Here is a 17,309-nt window from a genome sequence, read left to right on the forward strand (position 1 = left end):
CACTGAAAACTGTCCATCTCCATTCTCCCCAAAACATTCTTTTTTTTAAATTTATTTTTTAATTGAAGGATAATCGCTTTACAGAATTTTGTTGTTTTCTGTCAAACCTCAACATGAATCAGCCATAGGTATACATATGTACATAGGTATATAAAAACATTCTTGAAAATGTCACCAATGACCTCCATTTTGCTAAACCCAATGGTTCTTGTTTGAACATCACCTTATCAGAGAGCTACTCCTCACTGTCACTCTCTCTCATTTATTTTAATGTCTGTCCTCCTACTCTCCTAAATAAATTAAAAAAGTTCTATGAGAGCAAAGATTTTATGGAGTTCATCACTTTCTTTCTAGTACTTAGCATGTGTACGAAGTCACTCAGTTGTGTCTGACTCTTTGCAACCCCATGGACTGTAGCCCACTAGACTCTTCTGTTCATGGAATTCTCCAGGCAAGAATACTGGAGTGGGTAGCCATTTCCTTCTCCAGGAGATCTTTCCAACCCAGGAAATGGGTCTCCTGAATTGTAGTGGATTCTTTATCATCTGAGCCACCATGAAATATTTTCAAAAAGCTGTGCTACTTATGATTTCAATTATAATCTCTTTATCCAATTCTTATCGTGGTGTCTAGGAAGATGGATTTCAATAAATATATGCTACATTATTCCTTGGAACATTTGAGGCACAATTTTCCATTCTGTTTCTCAGTTATTCCAACACTAGGGCTCATGTGAGATTTTTATTATTTTAAAAATTCATACTCTGTCAGGGTTTATCTCATTTGCAGATTTTGGTGATAGCTCTGTGTATGAGAAGAAGGTACTGCAGATCCAAAATCTTTGGTGCAGGCTTCTTGGGTGATTTTTAAAACTTAGGTCTGAGATCAGTTCACCACAAACTGAGACCAGGTAGGGACTTAGGACCTAGTAGTTTAAAGGGAGGCTGGTAAAGAAACTAGGTAGGTTAATGTCTTCCCTTTTTTTGCTTCAGGTTCCTAAAAAGCTGCTCAGACTAAACTTAATGTTGGTCCAATTTTAGTAGCCCTTGGAACGATCATATTTGCTTTCTCTTTCCAAGGTACTGAATTGCTATTTCCATTTTATAAATATTACTATATGTATGCTTTTCATTGAAAGATGCTTCTAATTATTTTTGGAAAGAGGCAGGAAATGCTTCTCTGTTGCCCACTTGCACTCCCTAGTCCATGATGACTTACTTCAGGGACTGAATTTAACTGACACAGGAGGTGGGAGGTGGGCCAGGGAGGGGAGTAGGCTGATCTTCTGCCACTTTGTGATCCGTCTTCTTCAGTTTTTGTTTTTTGACGTAGACTCTTTTTTTTAAGCTTGTAATTTTATATTCGAGTATAGCTGGGTGACAATGTTGTGATAGTTTCAGGTGGACAGTGAAGGGACTCAGTCATACATATACATGTATCCATTCTCCCCTAAAGTCCCTGATGTGGACCATTTTCAAGTCTTTATTGACTTTGTTACAATATTGCTTCTGTTTTTTGGCCATGAGACATAGAAATCTTAGCTCCCTACCAGGGATCAAACACACACCCCCTTGCACTGAAAGGCAAAGTCTTAACCACTAGATGACCAGGGAAGTCACTGCGGTCTGTTTTTTCAGTATGGACTCTCTTGTTTGTCCTGGTACTCTTGAAAAGCTGTTTCTTAGCGGAGGGTTTCCTGGAATCCCTGGATTATATCAGATTGAAGTCCTTAGTAGAATATAAAATAATCTGATGAAATTTATATTTGACCTCACCTCTCCAGACTTACCAAAGTGAAATGAGAAACTAAATGGAAAAAAAAAAAAAAAAAAAACTTTTTTCTTGGGTTGCTTCTTCTCTTTCTTTTCATAGGATTTTTTTTAAGTTTATCTATTCCTTTCATTCAATTTCATTCTTTTCCCTATAATTTCCTCTTCCTATTACTCTGAAGTCAGTCTGTAAGTACTAGAAATACCTATTATAGTGGTTAGGAATATGCATTGTGGGGCCAGGTTGACTGAATTTGAATTCTAGTTCTCCAGCTTACCAGTCATATGCCTTTTTTTCAAATTGTTCAACCTCCTTATACCTCAGAGAGGCATAGATATAAGGTCTATGAAATGGGAATAATAGTACCTCATTGGGATGTTACAAGAACAAAATAAGTTCATATGTATTGAGCACTTGAACAGGCTTCTGAGAGCACATCGTTTTCAATACATGTTTTTGATGATTATTATTGTTTTTGCTTATTTAACTCTGTGGATAGTACTTTTACTAAGTGCTGGTGGTCAAACTAGTAAACTTTTTCTGGCAAATCATTACTCTGACTGGATTGTCCTGCCTCGGAACTGAACTAACAAAGTTACTTATAAAGGATGACTCTAGGACCTTGGAAAATCCCAGGTGTCTATCCAGGACTTATATCAGTGACTTCTTGTTTTCCTTTTAATCTTGGCTTAAGCATCATAATATACCTTTAAGATACCTTCTCTTTCTTTAGAATCAGTTTGTCTTCTTGGCTGTTTTGTCAAATTCTGAGAAAAGAGTGTATTTAGAACCTTCCTGTGAAGATAATGAAGAGTAGTGCCTAATATCTGTGTCTTACTCTGCTGTGGATGATTTCCATTCGGGAAAGTCTATGAGTTTCTTAAACCACCTCTTCCTCCTTGATTATGCAAACTGAGCTATAGCATGGAACTTTCTTGCTCCAAGCCAGATCATTAGCAGAGAAAACATTTCAAACACCGTCAAGTACCAATTCTACATGTATATGTGGAGGTAGCTCCCAATTTCGAGGAGCAAACCTGGACATGAATCATTTTGAAAAGTGGAGAAAGGAAGGGAGATGGAAGAGGATGTTCTTGCATTTTTTGTATCAGGTCAACTTTAGCAGTCTGGGGCTTAGTTAATAGGTACTTGTTAATCTTTCCATTAAAACAAAACTTACAAGGATGATATTCTCCGGTATTCTTATACAGTATCTTCTCTCTTACTACCCTTCCCCTTTACTTGAAGTCCTGTAGGGCATTTCAGCAACATGATGGATTTGTCCCATGGGAAAAAGTTTACAGGGTTAGACTCAGACTCTCCATCCAAGCAAATAAACCAAAAAGTTAGACTTCAGAGAGATACATTATCACCAAGTATTGTGACTTCCTGTTTTCTGGGGTAGATTGAAACTCATTAATACTGTTAGCTGTAGAAACCTTTAAAGGAAATAGAATTTGCTCATTTCTTACTTTGCTCAGTGTACAACTTGGACCTTTTCCCTCTGTGGGGTATTCAAAGAGGGAAAAGCTTTTAGAAACAGTTTTCCAAATCTTCTGTGTATTTTGTGTTTTTGCAGTCCTTCTTATGGGCATCCCCGTACATTTAGTCAGGCACAGCAGAGACCAGAGGTGTGCAGGGCAAATCCTCAGCTGATTGACAGATTTATTATCAGCTTGGTCAGAGACAAGAAAGCTGTTCATACTTCATTCCAAGTGTCAAACTACTGACCTCTACCCTTACCAACATGGTTGGCATATCAGCTTGATGACATCAAGCTGGCCTTGTTGTTTGTGGTGCTGATGTGTTGTGTCAGCAAACTTTAGTTATATTAGTGGATACTAGTTTTCAGTGTGGGAATGGCCCTCAAAAAGGACGGGGAGAACAAGAGATCTGCCCAGCATGTTGGCCTCAGTTCCTTCATATCTACAATAATCACCTTAAATGAAAGAGTCCATGCATAAAATTTCTTCCTGATAGATATCTCCTTTATTGTAAAGAGGTTGGGTTGTCTAAGATTTCCTTCCTGCTTGCTGCTCTCTGAATAGCCTAGATGGCATACTACTATCCAGCGCAAGGGGAAAAGGAATCACTTGCTGGACTCAGCTGACTTCTAGGCATCTCTTGAAGGGAGAATGAATAAACTGAGCTATGTGACCCTTTGAAGATGCATTTGGGATGTGTACCATCCCTATGATGAAAAGACAGCAATAACCCTAAACACTAACTGGCTCTTGGTTGATTAAAAAATAAAATTTGCAAAGAACTAAATTTTATCAGTTATTAAATGCCTCCTATTTTAGTATACAGTTGATTGTGTGCAACTTGGCAATTAAAGTAATTATAGGCACTTGGTAGACTAGTTTTGAGCTTCTGCAGATGAGAATATTTGTGCTTGCTCTTTTACTGTGGAACATCATGAAATGGGACTGCTGTCTGATCTTGGAGATGTACCCTTTTCTTACTGAAAAAGAAATTAGAGGAGAATCTGAGAATCACTATGAAAACAATCTTTAATGAAACAAAAAATAGACCAAGAAAGATAACATACTTGTGAGAGGGAGACTCTTTAAAGACCATAAAGAGCCGAAGTTCACACTATTTTTAAAAACTTTTCAACCTAAAAAGTTCAGCTGTGATAACTCTGGCACTCCCAAGCATTTCTTGAGCACAATGGGTAAATGACCTAGTTTCTGTACTGAATGATGGGGATTTGAGTAAGACAGGATCCATGATCTTAGAGGATTTCATAATGTCATGGGGGAAACAGATAATCAGTGAATAGAACGGAGCCTATAGTGAGGGGGTCATGAGATATGTTCCAAGTCTGGGGAAGCACAGGGAGGGGCTGATAGTACCTTTTTCCTTCAAGGGAACATCCTGATTTTTCCACTGAGAGAAAACCAGGGTTAAAAAGCATTTGGCTAAAAGCAGTGAAGTGATTGTCAGTACATAATGTAATGATTTGGGCTTGTGGCTCATACTGTGCTTTTGTAGAGCACACTATGCTTTTCAGAGTTCTTTACTAGACATTGTCTTTTGGAGGTTCCTGTATGTGTGGATGAGAAAATGGTGACACAGAAAAGATAAATAATTCAAGTAAGAGTAAATAGGTATGGAGTGGCACCCCAGGTCCCAGGTTTCTTGGCCTGTTTTCTTTCTTTGACCCTGCAGCCAAAGAACCAGCCCTTCATCTCTCAAACCATGTGTGATGGTACGTTGCTTTCCTGGGGTGTTATTTATATTATGTAAGAGAAGGTTCCATTTTGACAAGTTAAAATTTCTTCTCATTCTTCGGCTTGGAGTGCACAAGTCACTTTAGAGCCCAATTCCCTGGGCTTCCATTTCCCCCTACTATGCCCTCTCAAAGCACTGTGTACTTACCACATTAAGCACATAGTCCAGTTTGTAATTTGCTGTTTGTGTCATTCTTAGGTTATCCAAAGAATGTCTCTTTTGTTTACCAATATATGTTCAGCAGTTAGTGTCTAGGATATAGTAGTCACTCAAGAAGTGATTGCTAAGCAACATCTTCATTTAAGATTTGTGTGCTATTTCCATTCTTTCAGGATACCCAGTATGTGAGCAGCTAACTTGTGCCGACGGAGCTTGCTATAACACCAGTCAGAGGTGTAATGGGCAGGTTGATTGCAGAGATGCCTCTGATGAACGCAACTGCAGTAAGTAATATGCTAAAGCTGGTTTAGCCAGTTATGCACATTTCTTCTCAAGTTTGTGTTCAGTGAATTCATGTTGGTGGCTTGAAGTCAGCCATGGTGGAGTATTTTACACTATGGAAATTGGCAGATACAGTAAGTGAGGACTTTTATGTTTCTGGAGAACTGGTTATTAAACATTTACCAGCACACTGCTGCGTGGTAAGAATCTTTTGAAACTTGAGATAGACTCTTCCTATGAAATTAAGTGGCTACAGTGAAATTGAAATTCTCTTTTCTTTCCCCTTTTAACCTTGTGTCCCAGCTCACCGGTGCACGCGCACTGAGTTTCAGTGTGGCAGTGGGCAGTGCATTCCTAGAACCTACGTCTGTGACCATGAAATTGACTGTGAAGATGGCAGTGATGAACATTCTTGCCGTACGGTGACTTCCTCATTTTGGGTCATGCTCTTAGGAATGCTCTTGTCTTTGCATTTCCGCCCCCTACTGACGTATTATTCTTTTCAAATAAAAGTCACCTCTGGCAGAGGAAGCCAGAATATCATTTAGGGCCCATGGCATGAGCCTCAGCAGTGTTGCTGAACTTAGACTTCTTTCCCTTCCAGAGATCTGTGTAGAGTTGAAGTGGTGCTCATGGACAGTTTGCATTCTTTTCTTAGGCCACACAGATACAGGGTATATTGTATTACTGGATTTCCTTTCTGGCACCTGGGCTTATTTCAGTGCTAAATTGAGAGGAATGTGATATCACGGAATGAGTTGCTCAGAATCATTGAGTCCTAGACAGCAGTTACTGGGCTTGTGGTCAAGTGAGAGAATGTTGGCCATTGGCATTTCTGTAGCATCTTCGTCAGTCTGTATTCTTTGCTCTGTGTCAACCTATAGCTATCTTGTGTTTCATCTTGATGCACTTGATTTTCATGTCCTGAACCCAAAGCTACTGTTTTCTTCTCCCCTTCTCTCTTCTTCTCTTTCTCTCTCTCTCTTTTTTTTTGTTTTGTTCATTTTTGTCAAGATGGTTAAGGGACTAAATGGGCGTAGAAATTTCAGTTTCTTGGAGCTCAGTTTAGGTGGCGGGGTGAGCACTTTGATTTCTTTCCAAAGGTTTGTATCTTTGGAGTGTAGCTGTCATTTTATTTTCTTCCAGCTGCTTATCGGACCTGCAAAGGCAACGAATTCACTTGCCCTAACGGCGTCTGCATTGCACAGAGTTGGGTTTGTGATGGAGAAAGTGACTGTGTAGATAACGCTGATGAAGATGGATGCGGTAAGGAGGGGAAGAGCTTCTGATTGGAAAGCATTTTCCGATTTTCAATCAAGTGTTTTCCAGGTCTTGCTGTTCCTACTTTCCTTGTTAGAAATTATCTGTGTGACATGCAAGTTTCCAGATTGGCTGGACTGACAGGGAATTTTGGGTGAGGAAGAGTGGTTCCCCTAGCTTTTTCTAAAAAGACACAGAATTCAAATATAGCATAAATTATAATCCTTTCCTAACAGTAAGGCCAAATAGATAGGACAGTCTCTCCCCCTTTACAGTCCTATCTGAGGTTTTCTTTTTAAGACTTTTATCTTAATTAGATTTATCTATATAAAAGAAGTAGTCTGGGGAAGGAGCAAAAATAGAGGAATATGTGATTTGTCTTAAGACCTTACAACCATGAAGAAGGACTGAGCTGCAGATTGGTAGACGTAGGAGAGGCCACTATCGGGAGAAGTGAAAAGGAAATTGTCAGTGATATTCATCCCCTTCACTGGGCAGTTATCAGCAGTACCTCCAACAGCTTGGAAGCTGCTAACACCCACACATAAAGCAAGTTACCTTTATGATTCTAGCCTGGGTATATTAATAATGTTGCTTGTTTTGGTTGGGAGCATCCATTGGTTTCATGTTTCAGTATTCCAAGAAGTTGTGTTCCAACTTGCTGGATTATAATCTTTCTTGTACTGTTGACAATTCACTAAAGAAACAAAACAAAACCAACCAAAAATCATACATCACACACACACAAACTCAGGAATCCTGGCATTACCTTGATAGCTCTAGTTCTATTATTCATGATTTAATAACTGAATGTTCTCCTACAGGTTATTCATCTAGTTTGTTGATATGCTATGCTATGCTATGCTAAGTCACTTCAGTCGTGTCCGACTCTGTGTGACCCCATAAACGGCAGCCCACCAGGCTCCCCCGTCCCTGGGATTCTCCAAGCAAGAACACTGGAGTGGGTTGCCATTTCCTTCTCCAATGCATGAAAGTGAAAAGTGAAAGTGAATTCGCTCAGTCGTGTCTGACTCTTAGCGACCCCATGGACTGCAGCCTACCAGGCTCCTCTGTCCATGGGATTTTCCAGGCAGGAGTACTGGAGTGGGGTGCCATTGCCTTCTCCGGTTTGTTGATAACTCAGGCCCATTTCTGCTTCTTACTCTTATAATTTGGCTGGGAGTTGCCTCCCCTAGAAAGACTGGAACCTAAATAATGACATTTACCATTCTTTAGAATCTCAGTAAAAGGTCAGTTGTAGCGTTAGAAACTACTTGTTTATTGTGAAATATCGGTCATTTGTAGGTTTCTTGTTTACCTGATCTCTTAACCATGTATTGAAAAATGTCTGGCTCTACCTCTTATATGGCCTATTGTAACTCTCTTTTTCCCCCACAGAAAGCAAAATTAATCGTACCTTTGAATGTTACCCAAATGAATGGGCCTGTCCAAAGTCTGGAAAATGCATCCCAATTTCTAAAGTTTGTGATGGGACTTTAGATTGTCCAGGAGGAGAAGACGAAAGCAATATCACTGCAGGACAACAGTGTGGTGAGTATGGAAATTTGTCTGGACATCTTTCAGGTAATGGTGTCTCTGTTTTTCTATAACAGATTGCCATAGATAGAGAGTATCAAGTGGTGTTTGCAGAATGAGCGATTCCAAGACTTAGTAGCTCTAACCAACAAACATTTGTTATTTCTCACAGTCCTGTGGGTTGGCTACATTATTCTTTTGGCCTGAACCAGCTCACTCACATCTCAGGATGCCCCAGCAAAAGCATGGCTAGTCCAGGTGTGTTTGCCCGGTCATGGAAAGGGCAAACCCCAGTGAACAAGCTCTTCTAAGCCTCGACTTATGTCATGTTTCCTAAGTGTTCTATTGGCCAAAAGAAGTCACACTGACCCCAGATTTAATGGACTGAAGCAATAGACTCCATTTCTTGATGGGAGGAGTTTATAAATATCTGTGACTCTTCCTCCCCCAACCTGCTGCATCTCCTTCCCAGGAAGAATGGTTTTAATGGTAATTGTGATGACTCTAAAAGTATTCTGGAGATTTGTGATGACTCTAAAAGTATTCTGGAGATTTTATTACCTGGATTACACCTGTGGAAAAAGTGTTGCTAGCTTTACTCAAAAACTTCTGGTTTCAGGGATCTATACTTGGAGTTACTCACCGCCCTACCCCCACTCCATAGCCGTAGAATATTTTCCCACTATAAGCCATCACTTCTGTGGATAGCCGGCTGTCCTGTAGGAAAATGCAATTCATGGCCTTGATTTCTCTCTGAATTATCTTGTAGTTGCCTAACAGTGACCATGAACTGTAACCCTAAAGTTTTGGTGATTTCTTTTCCATGAAAAAAAGAGGCTTCTATGGCTTCTTTTATATCCCCCCCCCGCCCCATTTCTTTGGAAGCCCCTTTAAACAGTCCTAGTGCGAAAGTTAGAAAACAAAAATTAGTTGAAGCTAGCTTGGATTCGGAGAAGGCAGTGGCACCCCACTCCAGTACTCTTGCCTGGAAAATCCCAGGACGGGGGAGCCTGGTGGACTGCCATCTATGGGGTCGCACAGAGTCGGACATGACTGAAGCGACTTAGCAGCAGCAGCAGCTTGGATTAATTAGCTTTTTAAGTTAAAAGTTTAGTGTTTAGTGTTCAGTGGCTTGGAAATTCTTAGGAATATCCTTCTATTCTTTCTAGATAGAAGAAATAGATATCTAGATAGATATCTTTCTATTAGATAGCCTAATATCTTTCTAGACACAAAGATAGACTTTTGACCAGATTTTTTTCATGAACAGCACTTCTGATGCCTTGTGCTTGCACTTAGTTATAATGAATTTTTAAAAATATGTGCTGAGTTTTTATTGCATCATACTGCAGGCTTGAATGGTGTTACTGCATACTTACTGAGCTTTTACTTTGGAAAGTTCTTACTTCTTATAAATCAGCTTTGTCCGGAGATCACCTTTCATTTCACAAAGTCTTTTTCTCTGTTTAGATGTGAATCTGTGTCCGTCCTTGGGATGTGAATACCAATGCCACAGGTCACCAGGTGGAGGGATGTGTTACTGCCCCTCAGGTTTTATTGTCAACCAAAATAGAACCAATAACTGCGTCGGTAAGTGACAGTCTTTCATCACAGTGCTCACGGCACTGGGTGCGCTCCCTTTAACATCAAGAAGTTTGTATTTGTGGAGAGGAGGATCTGTTAACAAAGAGCAACACAGTCTTCACTGAAAACCTGGCCAATATGAAGTTTTAACTCTGAGACACTTTTGTGAGGTGCCCATGGCAAAAGAGTGGTTGGATGATGAGTGAGTAAGCTAGCTACTTATATATCTGTCCAGTACCTAATGATGGAGGTTGTTCTTTTGATATATTGTGTATTGCTGTTTTATATATTTGGAAGCAGAATTATATAGCCATACTTGCTAAATACAGTTGGCCCTCCCTATCTGGGAATATCAATAACCTCAGATATGCAGATGACACCACCCTTATGGCAGAAAGTGAAGAGGAACTAAAAAGCCTCTTGATGAAAGTGAAAGTGGAGAGTGAAAAAATTGGCTTAAAGCTCAACATTCAGAAAACGAAGATCATGGCATCCGGTCCCACCACTTCATGGGAAATAGATGGGGAAACAGTGGAAACAGTGTCAGACTTTATTTTTCTGGGCTCCAAAATCATTACAGATGGTGACTGCAGCCATGAAATTAAAAGACACTTAATCCTTGGAAGGAAGGTTATGACCAACCTAGATAGCATATTCAAAAGCAGAGACATTACTTTGCCAACAAAGGTTCGTCTAGTCAAGGCTATGGTTTTTCCAGTGGTCATGTATGGATGTGAGAGTTGGACTGTGAAGAAGGCTGAGCACCAAAGAATTGATGCTTTTGAACTGTGGTGTTGGAGAAGACTCTTGAGAGTCCCTTGGACTGCAAGGAGATCCAACCAGTCCATTCTGAAGGAGATCAGCCCTGGGATTTCTTTGGAAGGAATGATGCTAAAGCTGAAACTCCAGTACTTTGGCCACCTCATGCGAAGAGTTGACTCATTGGAAAAGACTCTGACGCTGGGAGGGATTGAGGGCAAGAGGAGAAGGGGACGACGGACGATGAGATGGTTGGATGGCATCGCTGACTTGATGGACGTGGGTCTTAGTGAACACCAACTAAGTGAACTTAGTTGGTGATGGACAGGGAGGCCTGGCATGCTGAGATTCATGGGGTCGCAAAGAGTCGGACACGACTGAGCGACTGATCTGATCTGTGAATTCTTCAATCTCCAATTCAGTCAACTGGGGAATCAAAAAAAGAAGGGGAATGGGGAGGCAGAAAGTTCCAGAAAGCAAAACTTGAACTTTCTGTGTGCAGGCAGCTATTTACATAGCACTAAGGACTCCGAGCTTTCACGGTCAAGGGCCAGGGTTCCCTGGTCAGGGAACTAAGATCCCACAAGGTGTGTGGTGTAGGCAAAAATGAATAAATGAATAAATAAAATAAACAAGCACAAAAGAATCACTCTGGTTTACAAACTCTGGAGAAAGTCTATTTCCTGCTTACGCTGTCTTCTGTAAGTGTAAGACTGCTCCGGCTGTCTGCCACATGTCAGGCTACTCTTCCCCCTTTACTGCCACCCAGCTGCCAATCCGATTTCCAGTCTTAGTTCTCTAGGCCTTTCCCCTTTCTCTTACTAGAAAAGGAATTCCAGTAGAGATACCGGAAGCCACATTCTCAGTGTTACATTTGTTTTTCTCTCTTTTTCCTCTCAATCCTAAAGAGAAATTTGGGCTGGGCCGCCTTGTAGTTGGAACTCGATAGGCCATGAAATGTTTTCAGGAAAAGGGATTTGCTCTTTAAGAATCCCTGGTTCGATGCACGGTACTGGATGCTTGGGGCTGGTGCACTGGGACAACCCAGAGGGAGGGTAGGGGAGGGAGGAGGGAGGAGGGTTCAGGATGGGGAACACATGTATACTTGTGGCGGATTCATTTTGATATTTGGCAAAACTAATACAATATTGTAAAGTTTAAAAATAAAATCAAATTAAAAAAAAAAAAAAGAATCCCTGGGTCATTCTTGTGATACCTTGCAACCTATTCTTTAGTCTCTCAATACCCGCCCCCCCCACCCCCCGCCTCCCTTCTAGAGCCACATTTTCCAACATGTTTTCCAACATCTTTTCTAATACTTAAGCCTGTGATGAGGTTTGAGTTGTAGGTCAGAAAGAGGTCCAGGCTGCTTCAATTTTTTGCATCCCTTAAGAAATGAAAAACTTTCATAACAAGATTTTTACGTTTAAATCTATTAATGAACGTAACCGAATTTTGCAGTATTATGCTGTACACAGGATCATTTCAGAATTCAAGAACACATTTGGTTCTACTACTACTGGAAGTAGTCCGATACTTGGGCACTAATTCTAAGGTCCACAAACATCTTTCAGTCCCTTTACGATGTACCTAGGACTTTAGTACAGATGACCTCTTTTGGATACAAGCTCAAAAGTCTGCAATTTTGAGTTTTGTGAATGTGAGGCCCTCTGCTACCTGCAGAGACTTTCTCTGTGACCTTTCTTGTCCTTTAAGAATGTACCTTTGCCTCTGAGTTTTGAAGCTGGGTTAATGTTTATTTCACATTTCAAGAAGACTATATTTTGCTTTCTTGGTAAAGAGAACCTATTAGTTTCAAAACATGACATTATGAAACCAGTTACACTCATTTCAGCTGAGCTTTTAGAGACTTGTTTAGGTCTGCTCTTTCAAGCATTTCAGTTGAACAAACACTCTCTGTATGCCTGTAATCCTCTGCATGCCTGAGTTACCACAGAAGCTTCAGGTGTTGGAAACCTATGCAACGTTTATCAGTTTAGCCATGGCTCCCCGGGGGATGCCTCAGTGATTGTTAAGAATAAAATGGAATAATCATGACAGGAAATCTTGCCTTCTACCATTCTTCTTCTCCTGGTAGTCTTGACCTAGCTGTGGAGACTCTGAGGCAAGCCACCAGAGCAATTCACTGGACTATTGTTTTTGATTGACAAGGACATGCTGTTTGTTGAGGGAATGACATCGTGGTGCAGCCTTAGGGCAGGAAGGTCATTTAGCATGGTGGGATTGCACACAGCCAGCTGGATCAGAGGGTGTCCGAGCAGGATTTTTTTTGAATTACTCTCAAAGCAGTATTTGTTGGTAAGAAGGGACAAAGAGTAAAAAGGAAAGTAAATCAAGGTGACTTGGGCTGGGAAGGAGGATTTTGAAGCAGCATTTTAGTGTTTTGTAGTTTCCATTACCTTTTCTACTCTCTTTAAAATCCTCAGGTCTCCCTTTCATTTTTCTTGTCTTTCTTTTGGCTGACAATGGATATTAGTTAGCCTTCATTCTTTGTAATGATGAACAGAATCTTACTCAGTCATTAAAAGTGACAGTGTTTATTTACTCATTTAAACCTGTACAGTACTTGTAACCCAGATGGTAGGAAGGGCATTTGCACCCAAGAATTCCTAGTTATGACTTTTCCACCCTCTTTTTGACATGAGAACTCCTGTTTCCAGGGTGATTCCAGATCTTTAGACATAGTCATAGTGTCTTGGATTCAAAATGAGGTCATGATACCCTGGGAGTTTGAGGGCGAATGTCCTGTACATTCCTACTGAAGCAAAGCCTTACGTGGTGTTTTCTCAGAAAGGAAGTGAGGGCACAGAAGAAATAGATCAAATGCTGGTCTTTGGTCTATACCCACTTGTCTTTTTACCTTGTCATGTCCAAATTGGATTAATTTTTTCTTTGTCACAGTCCTGGGGATGAAAGATGTGCTGGTCTGTGTTGTTAAACTTGATCTAGAGGGAAAATGGGAATGATTATCTTGATCCCAGGACTTTCTTGGTCTTTTTTTTAATTAAAGTTTTTTCTTTGTTAGATTTTGACTGTGCTGGGTCTTCGTTGTGGCACGTGGGCTTTCTGTCTAGTTAACGGCACTCGGGGGCTTCTGTAGTTGTGGAGCCTGGACTCTAGAGTGCAAGGGCTCAGTAGCTGTGGGATCTTAGTTCCCCCACCAGGGATCAAAGCCATGTCCCTTGGATTGCAAGGCAGATTCTTAACCACTGGACCACCAGGAAATTCCTTCTTAGTCTTTCTTGTTGGGGAGTCACAGGATGGTGGGGCATGCAGCAGGTGTGGTAGAATTCAACCCACAGCTTTGCAAATGTTATCAGATCCTAGAAATTCTAGAGAACCCTAGATCTGTGAGTCTCAGGAATTATAATTTACTTGAGAATTTTCTGAAGCTCTAGGGGATAGGAGCCTGTTGATTTAGGCTGTGGACATCATTCTTCAAAGAAAGAGAGCAGGGTGAAAGAGGGTGAAGACTGGATGTGAACTTCAAGGGTCAAATGAAATATTTGGCACCAGTTATCCAAGGATAGGACAATTTCTGTGCCCTTTAAGCTTTATAATCTTTAAGAAAGTCATGTGTGTTTTTCTTCCCTGCCCCCATGTTGTATTGTTTATGTGTCAATTATATTGAAAGTCTTTTTACTATTTGATAGAACTGGGACTACTTGGCCATTGAACACAGCTCTATTGTGTAATGGATTTTCAACAAGTACATATTAAATGAATGAATACTGCTAATGAGTAAGCAGAAGAGAATGTATTTTTCATGACTTAAAAATGATGTTAATTTTGGTGATGACTTTTGACATCAGAGAAAAGGATAAACAGACCTTTCCAGATACTTTATTGCATACTTTGTTTGTGTCTCATTGAGCAGTTGGATATAGGGCAGTTCTTTCTGCAGTGAAGGAAGTCTGTGTCCTCCAGTATGGTAACCACTAATCACATGTGGCTGTCAGCATTTGAAATGTGGCAAGTGTGACTGAGAAATTGCATTATTAAGTTTATTTCAATTTAGTTAATCTAAATATAACTCCGAGAAGCTGCAGAGAGCTAGTGTCTACCACATTGGAAAGCACAATTTTAAAAGGATGCATTTATACCAAAATTTTGTATTATACCAAAATTTTGTATCAAGTGTTTTATAAACCATCATTAACAAATGAAATGCAAAGGCAATGAGTCCAAGCAGTGTTGTGCATCACCTGCAATGTTATCCTCTATGTAGATTTTAAAGAACCTTGGGTTTTCCTTAGTATGACAATGCCTATGCCCTGCCTCCCCAGGGGGTACTTTCTTAGGTTTTGCATCACCAGATTCCTGTATAGCTTGTCCACGATTTTTTTCAGAAAGTGCTCAAGCTGTATTGTTAAACATTATTATAACCGGTTATTTCCTATTTGACAGATTTTGACGATTGCCAGATATGGGGAGTTTGTGACCAGCTATGTGAAGACCGAATTGGCCATCACCGGTGTAACTGTGTAGAGGGGTATGTCTTGGAGCGCCAGAAGCACTGCAGAGCTAATTCTTCTTGTGAGTAAATTAAAGACAGTCATGTTTCTGAACAGTAAACTTTTATCCTCTTTCAATGCTGCTGCTGCTGCTGCTAAGGCACTTCAGTCATGTCCGACTGTGTGTGACCCCATAGACAGCAGCCCACCAGGCTCCCCCGTCCCTGGGATTCTCCAGGCAAGAACACTGGAGTGGGTTGCCATTTCCTTCTCCAATGCATGAAAGTGAAAAGTGAAAGTGAAGTCGCTCAGTTGTGTCCAACTCTTAGCGACCCCATGGACTGCAGCCCACCAGGCTCCTCCGTCCATGGGATTTTCCAGGCAAGAGTACTGGAGTGGGGTGCCATTGCCTTCTCCATAGCAGAAGTCAAAAGAAATATCAGCATTAAGGCAGATGGCGGGTTTGATTACCACAAATCAGACGTGGCCCCTACTGTTGGAAGAATGGATCAACATTAATTTCGTGCTGTTAGGGACCAACTTGTGGATTACTAGTTGTTGGGTTTTTAAAATTTTATTGATTGTTTGTTCACTTTGGGCCTGAAATAGTGTATCATCTACCACATAAATTTTAGGAGTACATTTGACCTATTTTTCATTAATGTACCTACCACAAGGTGACAAATATCAATAGGCACTGTTTATGCCAAATTTTTTTAGAGGTGGTTCAAAATGGACCTGCTAAATTTGGATTACAGCTTGTGAAAATGCCCTCATTATAAGAATACTGTGGTATAGAAAAATCATGAAAATTTTTGTCACTGTGGATTTCTGGGTAATAAGATCTTGACTTCACTCTCTTTTCCCAATTATTATTATTTTTTTCCCATACCTGTTTAAACTGCCTTTAGTGTCTTTCTGAAACTGATTTGCCCATCTATGAGTGGACTATTTTCTAGTTGTTTTTGTGTATAAAATACCTGATATGCTGTGGACTAACTTTAATTACAACTGATTTTTAACATTTATTTATTTTTGAACAGGTGCATACTCATATTTTCAAAAATTTCACATTATTGAGAAGTTATATGACCACCTCCCCACCCCCTATACCCATTCCACTCTGCCCAGTTTCCCACTTCTCCTCTCCTATGGATAATCACTGTTTATTTTAATTCTAGAGCTTATTAAATGCATAAATAAGAATATGTAAATATAGACATTTAACTATTTTTACATATATGGTAGTAAACTATACATACAGTTCTTCATTTTACTAATGTTGCATACTGTATTTTTAAGGACTTACCATATCAACAAGGAGAACTCTATTTTAATTTTGTTTTATTTTTATTTGAAGTATAGTTGGTTTCCAATGTTTCAGGTCTACAGTGTTTTTTAATAGTGGCAGAATCCGTTTTTTGGATGTATATAATTTATCTAACTAGTCCTTTAGTGATGGGCTTTTATATTATTCCTTATCCTTTGACATAGCAAATCAGACTTCAATGAATAACTGTATTCATTTTGCATTCTTGTAAGTATATGGGTGTAGCAGGTTTGGATCCACCATTGCCATGTTTTTCACACTGGGTGGTTTCCCATTAATCTTTAAAATGTGTTTTGTGTTTTACACAATCTTAAGTTGCACCTGGGGAGAGGTGCCCATATCAGCCAAGATACCTCAGTGTCATCGAACCAGCATTTAGGACACTTGAGTTCTTGACAGACTCTGTTCCTAACTTACTGTGATTTTGGACATTTCATTAAACCTCTTTGTGCCTTAATTTGCCCATCTGTAAAATGGGTAAAATGATATGTATTTCTACACACACATTCCGATATGTATTTTCTGAAGGTTTAAAACCAAATAAGAAAACATAGTTGTAAGTTACTTCATCATCTCTGTTCACTTCAGGACTGACAATGCCTTCCTTCTTCACATTTAGTTGGTGAGGCCTTTGTGATCTTCTCCAATGGTCGGAATTTGCTAAAGGGTAGCATTCGTGGAAACAACTTTCAGATTCTGGCAGAGTCTCAAAATCGTGGATTGGCTGTGGGTGTGGATTTTCACTATCGGCTACACAGAGTCTTTTGGACTGACATTGTGCAAAAGAAGGTAAATAGAAATTTCTGGAGTATAGCTTGGGACCTGATAGAACTCCAAGCACAAAGTGTTGATAGTTTTTCATTTTGGGAGGAGTAGGGAGGGAAGTTCCTTTGTTTTCTAACAAAAAAGGCCCTTGA

General features: G+C 40.1%; 1 protein-coding gene across 1 annotated transcript in view; it reads left to right on the plus strand.

Moving 5' to 3' along the window:
• The window catches only part of LRP2 (LDL receptor related protein 2), a 176,519-nt gene that overhangs the window by 45,071 nt on the left and 114,139 nt on the right, over positions 1 to 17,309 (plus strand). The window contains exons 5-11 of the mRNA XM_061435989.1: positions 5,340 to 5,450; positions 5,752 to 5,865; positions 6,595 to 6,714; positions 8,107 to 8,259; positions 9,715 to 9,834; positions 15,016 to 15,144; positions 17,012 to 17,181. Of these exons, the coding sequence (XP_061291973.1) occupies positions 5,340 to 5,450; positions 5,752 to 5,865; positions 6,595 to 6,714; positions 8,107 to 8,259; positions 9,715 to 9,834; positions 15,016 to 15,144; positions 17,012 to 17,181 (917 nt within the window). The remainder of the gene's footprint in view (positions 1 to 5,339; positions 5,451 to 5,751; positions 5,866 to 6,594; positions 6,715 to 8,106; positions 8,260 to 9,714; positions 9,835 to 15,015; positions 15,145 to 17,011; positions 17,182 to 17,309) is intronic.

Source organism: Bos javanicus, chromosome 2 (genome assembly GCF_032452875.1).
Source record: "Bos javanicus breed banteng chromosome 2, ARS-OSU_banteng_1.0, whole genome shotgun sequence".
NCBI lineage: Eukaryota > Metazoa > Chordata > Mammalia > Artiodactyla > Bovidae > Bos > Bos javanicus.